We start from the raw sequence: 10,869 nt of genomic DNA, 5'->3' as shown, positions 1-10,869 counted from the left end.
TGTAGTTTACTTCTCTGAACATCTTTTTTAATACTTATTTTTACAATTGTCATGTCATAGAGAATACATTAAAGCAAACATTCAGAAAAAAATGCACAAGCATGTGTGTGGCTGATATGCATATGCCAGTTTGCATGAAAACTGACAGAACTGAGCACAAATGACAGCTCTGAGCTGGTATCCACAAACCTCTTTTACAAACCATTCCACTCCACTTGAACTTGACATAATGGTTTATAAACTGGCATTTTATATATGGCCAACAGCTCCTATGTTTTTCCTCAACATTTGGACCTATTTTGATTTAGATAAATCAACATTCCAAAAATAAGAAAAGCTCCCATTCCCATCTGTTCTTTCCAGCCTGCTTCAAATTATTTATATACACAAAAGGAAGACTAGTTAAACCAAATTAAAGATCTGATTATAAAAAAAGGTTTTGGTATGTGCTTGAGTACAAAAAACCCTGTACATTTATTTAGCAATTGTGTAAATCAAGAACAGTAAATGGCTTCCTTAAAGTGCTCTACAGCTAAGACTTTATAGACCAAGTTCATCCCTAAACCAACACCCAAAAAATCCCCAAAAGCGTACAATGCTAACATTAACAACCTTCTGGACCAAGGTGCTAGTAGGCACTATTATACTATATTACTCATTAATTATTAAGAGAGTCAGACTCTGACCTCACTTACAGTTAATGCAAATTTACACTGATGTAACTGAGAGCAGAATCCATCTTCTGGTGTATACTATCCTCAAATGATACAAAGGAGTTGCAAAAACAGATGCTCCCTTTTGTATAAATATGTCATAAATAAAATGTACAGATACAAATATTCATTACAACAGCAGCTTACAAGTCTTAGGTCTAACATTTCAGCTTTTGTTTTTATCATACTTATCTAAAAACACACCTTAAGTAAGCAGAGTGAATCTTAACAGCACTGTATTAATTATTTGTGATGCTACACACCCCAGAAACAATTTATGCACATTTTGAAGCCTTTAGTAGATCTTTAGACCTTTAGTAGTGAAAGTAGGTAGAAATTTTTGATGCAAAAAAGAATAAATAAATAAAAACTATTAAATATCCCATGTTTGGTACAAATACTTCATATTATTTTTATACATTTGTTTAGAAAAATACACTAAATATTTCTACTTTAATTGCCTAAAAATAAGGACTGGATTATGTATATCCTTGTATTTTTAAAGGCGGCAATGTCAATTACCGTCAAGCTGCTGGAGCAGAGCCATTAGTGCCCATTCCCACAGCCCTTACACTGGCAAAAAAAAGCCACTGTGGGGCTAATCACAGCTCCAGGTGGATGACCTGGTACAAATGACCAAGAGGCCCATGGCACAAGTTGCGTTTTCTCCAAAAAAATGAAAACTTTTTGCTGAAGTTTATAATGCATGTTTAGTAACATATCAGTCAGACCTCCACACTATTTAAAAAGAGATGCATTTACAAATGTGGATGCTTATCTGTTAAAGCCATAATTTGTTCAAAAAATGCACATTCAAACTGTGAAATATTAGGAAAATACTCTTGCAAATAAACTATATAAAGATAAAATACACTTCCAAGATAGTATTTATGTTATTCTATAAAGTGCAGAGAAATCCTTCTAAAAAGGGAAATAACTACTTCCTATAACAACAGTATAATTTCAGCAGCTTTTGCATAGCGTTACTTATAGGAAATTTAATACTTTCAGTTGCTTCAGGAGGAAAAGGATGAGAGAGTCTCTTCCAGTTCAGATCTTTCCTTTGACACTGATTTATTTTCTTCAGGAATGGTTGATGATACCAGATCTCCATTGACAGCACTTCTAGAACAATGAGCAGTTCCTATGAAGAGATCAATTAAGTATTTAATTCTCAATCCCTGAAAGTATCATCCAGTCTGTCAATTATTGTATTTGCAAAGTATTTCCTACATATAAACAATCAGAAGAACTAGTCAAGTTAAAGTCTGCCTGGGAAGAGTTATAATGGAGTCAAAATGCCAGCATGATTCAAAAGGAAAAACCACAGAGGAACCGGCTACTAACTCAGTCGGCCCATCTAATCAAGAGGGACTAAATTCTGATCATCATCTTTATTACTGGCAAGGCTGTGTGCCTTCAGAGCAGTGCTGTTCTCTACAAAAGGCAAGGAACCACTGAAATGAACCATCTTTCCACAATGCTCTGGGTGAAAAGTACCCCTGCCACTCACAGATGTCAAAAAAAGATAATTTCTTCTGTGACAATAAGCAGGTGGCAAACAGCAGTATTCCACATCACTTACCAGAACATCATTCATGTAAGAGTCTATTAGGACAAACATCCCTTTTCTAGATATGTATTAATTTTATCTTGACAGTAGTCCCACTGATTTCAGTATAACTACTTCAGCTGCAAGATCCTTTGTAATATGGATGGAAGCCAGCACAAGTCACCCAGGTAACAAACTATACAAGTGCTCTGATTTATAATACAGGAATCTTACAAATAAAACTTTTTTCCTCATGCTGATATCAATGCTAGAACATTTGCTGTAAACAGAGAAATAAATTGTACAGGATACAAAGAAAACTCCCTCCCTTTCAAACTTACTCTGAGAATCTTCTGAAAGTGTATCACTGTAAGATTCTGTATCTGAGTATGTTCTTCTGCGCCGCTGAGAAAATCGGTGAAGAGATGAACCTGGTTCTTTTACAGAGGGATTAATCCTACAAAGGAAATTAGATCTATTAGTAAGCAAAAACTGTAACAACCTACACAGATTTTATATACTTTAAATCTGAAATAACTTTGGTGCTTAGATTAAATTGTGAGTATCAATGCTTTTTACTACAATAAACTAAAAACAGCACAGCCAACAATCATAATTTCACAATTGCAAAGCCTGAATGTGGAAATAAAAATGAAGAAAATAATCTGAGAAATCTGAAATACTGACTGAAAAAGAATGTTAGCATTTCAAGCTCTAATTTCATTAACTTGTCAAAACAAGCCATTTGCATAAAGCTTCTAGCATGACAAAATTTTGGTACTGTATTAAAAACAGCAGCTGCCACCGATAGCTGGTAATCTGCACCCTTTGTTTTCAAAATTAGATCAATTTATGATTTTTAATTTTTTTCCCCAAGCAAACAATTCTTCTCACATTTTGATTTTAATGCTACCAAGCTCAGGGAGGTCTTTTGAGACACAAGAAAAAAGCTTAATGAAATACAAAATTACCTTTCTGAATAGCAAGGACCAGGGTGGCTAATGGAACGCTTCATCTAGGGGAAAAAAAATTCCAAAGAACAAACAACACCAAAAATGTCACAAGCTACTTAGAAGAACGATACGCATATCTACATTATTTGTTACTTTATTAACAGTCTTTACAAAGAAAAATGGAATTTTTTTTTATAAAAAAGCAACCACTCAGTTAAAAATCTAACTACATGAAAACAGATGGATTGCCATCAATATTAAAAGTTGCAGAACATTCACACAGGAAATAGCTTACTACAAAAAGATGCTACCTCCTATGTATGGAATTCCCTCTTTCACCAAAGTTCCTCACAGAGCTATTGTTAGTTGCTATGATCTACAGAAGCATCAAGACATTTTTCCTTTACCAAATGGAAATTTAAATTCCTCATTACACAATAAAGTCAAATTCTGCCTCTTGATTCCTTGTGGTTTCTCTGCTATCACTGTCAAATCTCTATGCATATCAAAGAAAGTGATTATTTTAAATCATAAAGATCAGCTTTTTAAGTAAAGTAATTGAAGATAAAGAGATGAAAGATGCAAAAAATTCCACAATAAAGCTCATCTTGGAATACATACACAGAACTGAGAAAGCATTTGATTCCCATACACTGTCCTTCTAAGGGAATTAATCAATAGTGAATAATTATGTAAGTAATATCTTTATCATCATATATCTTTTTCTTAAATAAGGCAATGATATGTTAAGACAATCATCTTCAATTACATACACTCGAACATAGCTATCTTGCTGAAGTGCTTCAAATCACAAAGCGCTTAAGCAGGAGGTGAAGTTATGTAATTTTTCTGATTAGTATAAAGTCAGCACTCTAAAAAAACCAAACAGTTCAGCTGAGGAAAAGTTAAACCTCATTCATTTATGAGATACCTCATTACAGGGCCTTGACACATATGGTAAATTACTCTGATGATGTAAAGGCTAGCAAACAACGACTGGGAATGGAAAATTGATTTATATTTGGGACCAGTACTGATTTATAAGTTAGTCAAGATTTCAACATCATAGCACATAGCAATAGCATAGCATTCTGCCACTCCTCCCCCCAATCAAACCACCAATATGACACTTAAAAAAGATAATATTTCAAAATGTCTAAACCATTTGAATAGGTGATGGTGACACAGGAGAAACCAAGGGATCGGGGTGAGGCAGCTGGAACATTTCTGGCTTAAACTTGGCATTAGCGATCTTCACACATTCTTCAAGTGTTGTGATAAATGTATTACATGTGGCACTAAGTAAGGAAGAGGCTTCATTCATGTTCTGAAAATAAATGAAAGCACAAGCACAAGCAAGAAAAAAAATTAAAATATGCAAACACAACTCTCCCCCACCACCTCTCCCAGAGACACTAATTTCCCTCATTACCACTAAGAATTTACATTTCCCACTTTATTTAATCAAATGTACACCTTACCATAAGGCCAATTTAAGAAAACAAATGTGACAGCACTGTAGCTTCTTTCTAACATCTCAGTTTCTTTAGGGTACCAGCCAACAATGCCTTACTGCAAAGCTTGTCTCAGAGTGACTAACTGGTATCAGAAGATCATTCAGTGAAACATATTAATTGCAGCAGAAGGTGTGAACAGTTTTATCACTCCAGAGCAAGGAGCTGCAGGTCCGTTTCACCTCCCTAAACTGAAAACTTGCTCTGTTGTGACTAAACATCAACCCCCTGGCTTTGTACTAAATGAACCAACAACATTGTCCACAAGCTGCTCAAGAGTGCAAAGAATGAAGTAATTTATAATTTCCAGTACTTTCATTCAAAAGCAGGAATACATTCTAGCATTGCACTTGTGCACACTCAGATATTCACACTGCATGTTCCCAAGGCCTGGAACACTAGCTTTCACTGATAAAAAAATGGAATACCCTCCTACACGAGGAAGTAAGAATGGACAAACAAGATTGTTTCAACTACTTAAACAGAGATGCAAAACAAGACAAAATATTGTATTGTTCATATGACAGCTCTTCTGACCTTTCAACCAAAGGGCTCAGAAACACAACTGCTTCCTAACACCCGGCACAATTACAGTTAAACCATCCAGGTACTTTACACACAGAAAATGACTATTAGTATGTCTACACACATGCATTCAAAAATTGCCATTAGGTTAAGTTTCCCAACACTGGGGAGATGAATAAGGTTTAAGACATCAACAGTAACTTGAGGTGTATTATATAGTGGAATGAAAAGAAATTCTAGAATTCTGCACCTCAATGCTGGGAGGAGAGCGAGTCTCATCATGGTGAACAAATTCTTGTATTGTATGAACTTGCTGCATTAAAAGATCACAGTAGAGACGAAGTTCGGACATTTTGGTTTTAAGAGATTCATTGGTCTCACTTATTTCTATGAAAAAACATGGAAATATAAATTTATTGCATACAATGTACATACACATTGTAATTTTTAAGCACTTTTCATTTAAGTATCAATTTAAAAATCCACTTAAACTTCCACTTAATTTTGAGGAAAAGTGGCTTCTGCAAGGAATCAAGAATTATACTCGAAGCAGACAATACTTTTGGATAACTGAAGCTAATTTAATTACTATTATGAAAAAGGCGTATTACCAAGAAAAATAAAGTTGAAAGCTTTCTAAGCTACAATGGAATGTAGAAAAAATTATTGGATAAAATTTATGCTGACCAGAGTCGCTGCAAGCAGTTACATTAAGCCACCCAAGAAAAATTACGGAAAAAGAAAATAGTTACTATAAAGAGTTACTAAAACAGCAGAAACTAAATGGCTTCACAACAGCTACAAACAATATGTTTGTTCTTGTGACAACAATACCTTGCTGGTATTTCAGCTTCTTAAGATAAAAGAGGTCAATGGAGATGACTTCTAACTCTAACACTGAGGGGGAATTTATCATAGAGATGACTAGAAATAATTACAATTTATATAAAAAGACAATAATACTGACTTTGTACCACAATACTTGCACGATGATTATCCAAAAAAGTGATATGCTCTAGGTAACACACATACCTTTTTCTTTTTTTGTTCTGGTATCTGCTAAACAGGCTTTTGCACTTCCCAGTGCTACCAGCCATCTTTGCCTTTCAGCTGCATTAACTGCTTTCATATAGAAATGCTGCTCCCCTGGGATGATTAGCTCCATTCTTGTGTTGTCTGTTGCATGAACTTGTGATAGAAGGGAAAAAAAATAGAAATAATAATAACCTCAACTCAGTAACAATCATTTATTAAATACTGCTCAAAGTGTTTTAAAATGCTTATGATAATCCCACAGTAATACAGTAAATCACAATGCACCACTGCTGAGTAAGGAAAAGCCCAAAGCTGCTCAACCTTTCTCGCCCTTTCCTTCACCAAAAGAACAAGATAAGCAAAATCAACTGGAATGGCAAAAAAAATTTAAAAAGTGATCCTCTCCACTTTACATCACTGGTTCCATCTACACTAAAGAAACACTAACAAAAAAGTAATATACAGTGTGTTCTAAATCTCAAAACAGAACTCTATTCATTATTATTTGTGAACTATAAAGCTGACACACTGGACTACAGCTAAACAAAAACAGAGGAAGAAAAACTTGTGATGCAAACATGTATGATTGGTGATCTTTTCTATTTCCATGGCAGCTAAAATTTCCTCAAGCAGAAATGTATTAATTCTTACCTTTTATTTCACACACAGCCATCTTTATACTTCCTTTGCTGCCTTTGCAAACATCATCTTGGGAATCATAGTATGACAATATCCCATTGTCTAGAACAAACCACCGAGGCTGCCAACCTAGAGAGATCAAGAAAGTGAAAATTTAGTCTAATTCCTAAATTGTAAATCAAATTCATCTCTTTGGCTGTTAAAACTTTAATAAAAGAGGCAAACATTACATTAATTCTTGTAACACACCAGGAAGTAAACAATCTGTGCAGTCTGAAGACCAGAGCCACTCTATAACCAGACTAGTGTTATATGGATATTCCACTCCCATTTTTTTGGGGTGCAAGATAAGCACTACTTCTGTTTTCCATTCTAGAGAAATATTAAATTTTAATTTAGCCACCATGGAATCCTGTTTTGAAGACTTTTAAATTACATACCTCTGAAAAACCATTCTCATTCAAATATATTTTTCAGGCAGATTTTTCTAAGATTGTAGGAACTTACTTGTAAGATACAAATAAATGACTGATGTCACCATCTGCTATGCTATGTTCTCCTTTACCTACTCTATTTCAGTGAAAACTTTGTATTTCACATTTAAGTATTGACACTTTCTCCATTTCTACAAATAAGATAGCACTAAAATATCCCAGTAGAGCATAACAATTATGCTGGCCCATTATAATCTGGGTCAGCTGTACAATAGGAGCAGATTATCCCTCTATTTTACAACTCGGCACCAAACTTTAACTCCTGCTTGGTTTAGGGTTTGGAATGGCAAAAACTGTGTGGCCAAGCCCTCTACATGTTTGGCGATATGACAGCGCGGCCCAGGGTGCTTTCCAATTGCCATGCCAACAGAGCAAGCTGAAGCCATCCAGCAGCAGTGTATTTTAACATAGGAAGCTAAATCAGGTACAGACTCCGAAATCTGCTACAGGCTTCATATTATTCACATTCATAGCACTATAGAATCATTTAAGGTTGGAAAAGATCTCCAAGATCATTGAGTCCAACCTTTAACCAGTCACCACCTTGTCAGCTAGACCAGAGCACTAAGGCCCATATCCATTTGTTTCTTCAACACCTCCAGGGATGGCACCTATCACCTCCCTGGGCAGCCTGCTCCAATGCAACCCTTTCCATGAAGAATTTCCTCCTGATGCCCAAACTGAACCTCCCATGGGGCAGCTTGGAAGCTGTTTCCTCTCATTCTGTCACTTGTTATCTGGGAGAAGAGGCTGAGCCTGATCTGGCTCCAACTTTCTATCAGGGAGTTGTAGAGTGATAAGGTCACCCCTGAGCCTCCTCTCCTCCAGGCTGAGCCCCCTCAGCTCGCACAGCTGGTCCTGGTATGACTCAGTCTCTAGACCCTTCAGCTCCGCTGCCCTTCTGTGAACACCCTCCAGCACCAGAGTCATTAAAAGTTGTAACACTAATTCAAGAAGAGTAAGACCAGGCTGCATTAAATCGGGTTACCACTCCATGATAAAGAAATAATAACATGTAACTGTTGTTTTTTTGTTGCTTACTAGCTGTAACAGTAAGCATACATGTCTTTTTAAATGCAGAGTGGTAACTAAAAACCAGATCCACACTCAAAAGCAGAATGATAAAAGGTACAAACACTGAAGGACAAGAATTCACACAGGAAATGTTTCAATGTCAGCACTAATACTCAAAGAATATGCAAAGACTCTGTCCTGTAAAACGCAACTCAAAAATGCACGGATCTTTTTTTCTGCTACGGTCTGTTGCAAGACATGAACCCTCTGCTCTCCTTATCTCCTAAGTCAACGCCTGTCCTATTCTGCTAAATATTCAAAACAGTCTTTTTCTGCTAAAAAGGGAACCTACAGGAATGATTATTCCATCCTCACATTATGGAAAAAAACAGAAGCAAAGGACTTAAAAGGCCACGTGCCTCACAGAAGCAAGCCAAAGAACAAAAACACCTCTTGTAATTTGAAACTGGGCAGTGCTCTACATTTGAGAAAATAGTTAACAAATTTGTACTTCACAAATTCTTATTTGAGGAGAAAAAAAAGCAGCTGTATTTCTGGTTTGTTCTTAATGAAGGAAGAAACTAAATATTTTCCACAATGCTTCAGCAACAATAACAAGCTCCTTTGCTGCTTGGTGTCTACCATTAATGACAAGTACTACAGCCTATTTTCAGCCACAAAAACAAATACTATACAGATAGTAAAGTAACAAAGCAGATGGTAATAAAATTTAAACATTTCACTAATATGATGAGATTACTTAAAAAAAAATGCTGCCCTCCTACACTCTGGAAATTGTAGGCAATCCCTGACACTGATTTTGAAATGCAGAGCAAATGCTCTCTGTTGGCCAGCACAAGCCTAAGGAAAGGTCCTGAAGTTTGCTGGTTTAGAGTACTATTGGCTTTCAGCAGAAGTTAGCTGCATGCTGACAGAACACTCTATTGTGTGTACAGCATTCATAGCTACTGTTGAGTATTTGCTTATTAAATAACAGACTTAAAAGGGGAGCAAACACCACAAGAGTTCATTGCCTGTATCCATTTATCTTTTGCTACAGCAACATTTTCAGTCATGTAAGTGAAAGTGACAATTTTCATTGTTTTGAAAACAAACTTGTGCTCATTCTTTCTCTCCTAACGACAACTTGTCCTCTATGTGTTTTGTCTATAGTTATTGTGAAGAAGTGACAAAGACATCAAATATCTATTTAATTACAGCACAACTGCTACCTTTTACCAGAAGGCCCATATCTGTGGACCCATAATTGCTCTGAAAAATGCAAGATTATGCTCTGTACACTTCATTTCACACTGCAGCCGTACAATCCTCACAGCGTGGCCCACATTTTATAATCCTTCAGAACCGAGTTTCACACCACTCCACACTCACAACCAGTATATGTTGAAGCAAAACTGCACACATGAAGCGCTGAAGAATCAGAGGGCAAAGAAGATACTGTCAAAGCAGTGTAACATGAGGCACGATCAAGCACGGTACGTTAGCCAATGCTGATCTGCTTCAGAGACACAATTAGTCCTATCACAGTGTCAGAGGAGAAATGTTTCACCTTGACACCTCCGCCTGTCCCAGAGGGAGATGCTGTCTCCATTACAGCAGAAGATCAGCCATACAAAATCAGGCAAATGCTAGCACTTGGTGCACCTTTTGTCTGTAGCGCTTCTAAAAATGCATTTAATGAAATTAAATTAATGAAAGTTCATCATATGTTCCCCAGGTTGGGATACAGGAGATCCTGCTGAGAGTCTCTGACTAACTCTGCAAGGCGCAATCCAGGTCGCCAGAGGGGCTCGGCAGAAGGCCAGGGCCGGGCACAGCTCGCCCGTGAGGCTGTCGGGGGCAGTCGGTTCGCAGGGCTCCGGCCGGCCCGGCCGCTGCCCGCACCGGGGGAGAGCGGGGAGTGCTGGCGCTCCGCCGCCAGGCGAGTCCCCCGGCCCAGCCTGGGAGCCGGCTTCAGGCGACCGCCCCGCCAGCCGCCCCAGGGCCGCCTCCGTCCCCCTCGGCCGCTCGCCGGGACTGGGCTCCGAGCACAAACGGCGGGCGATGCCTCAGCCAGCGCGTTACCGACAGCTCCGGCCGCCCGCGGGACGCCGGGACCCCTCCGAGGCAGCAGCAGCGGCGCATCCCAGCCGAGGCCGAGCCGAGCCCAGCCCCAACCGCCGCCCCCCGGGCCCGGCCTCCCCCGCCTACCCGCTAGATAGTTGGTCCACTTGTACAGGACCCCCTCCATCGCTCAGAGCCCGGCGCCGGGCCGCATCCTCCTGCTCCGCCGCGGGGAACGGGCGGCCGCGGCCGCCGCGGGGATGGCGCTCCCCTCCCGGCCCCACCGCTGTCTCCCCCGCGCGGACGCGGAGGCGCTCAGCTCACGCGCGGCGGCCGCGGCGGCACCACCGGCGCCGCCCGCCCCGC

The 10,869-nt window shown here is 38.8% G+C and overlaps 1 protein-coding gene across 1 annotated transcript; it reads right to left on the bottom strand.

Moving 5' to 3' along the window:
* PLEKHA3 (pleckstrin homology domain containing A3) lies at positions 1-10,839 on the bottom strand. The gene is made up of 8 exons (XM_042040522.1): positions 10,651-10,839; positions 6,944-7,060; positions 6,290-6,445; positions 5,508-5,644; positions 4,381-4,545; positions 3,237-3,280; positions 2,607-2,722; positions 1-1,857 (listed from the first exon to the last, which is right to left on the bottom strand). The coding sequence occupies exons 1-8, from the start codon at positions 10,688-10,690 to the stop codon at positions 1,730-1,732; spliced, it is 903 nt and encodes a 300-aa protein (XP_041896456.1). The 5' UTR covers positions 10,691-10,839; the 3' UTR covers positions 1-1,729.
* Between the last annotated feature and the right edge of the window lie 30 nt (positions 10,840-10,869).

This window comes from Corvus kubaryi, unplaced genomic scaffold, assembly GCF_017639235.1.
Source record: "Corvus kubaryi isolate FWS band 111438036 unplaced genomic scaffold, C.kubaryi_AGA036_p1.0 37396, whole genome shotgun sequence".
Classification (NCBI taxonomy): Eukaryota; Metazoa; Chordata; class Aves; order Passeriformes; family Corvidae; genus Corvus; species Corvus kubaryi.
This window is presented reverse-complemented; position numbering and strand designations above follow the sequence as displayed.

Coding starts and splice junctions, on each gene's coding strand:
- PLEKHA3 (XM_042040522.1), bottom strand. CDS start 10,690: ATGGAGGGGGTCCTGTACAAGTGGACCAACTATCTAGCGG. Junction 7,061..10,650: donor GTGGACCAACTATCTAGCGG/GTAGGCGGGGGA, acceptor TGATCTCTCTAG/GTTGGCAGCCTCGGTGGTTT. Junction 4,546..5,507: donor GCTCTCCTCCCAGCATTGAG/GTGCAGAATTCT, acceptor ATTTATTTTCAG/AACATGAATGAAGCCTCTTC.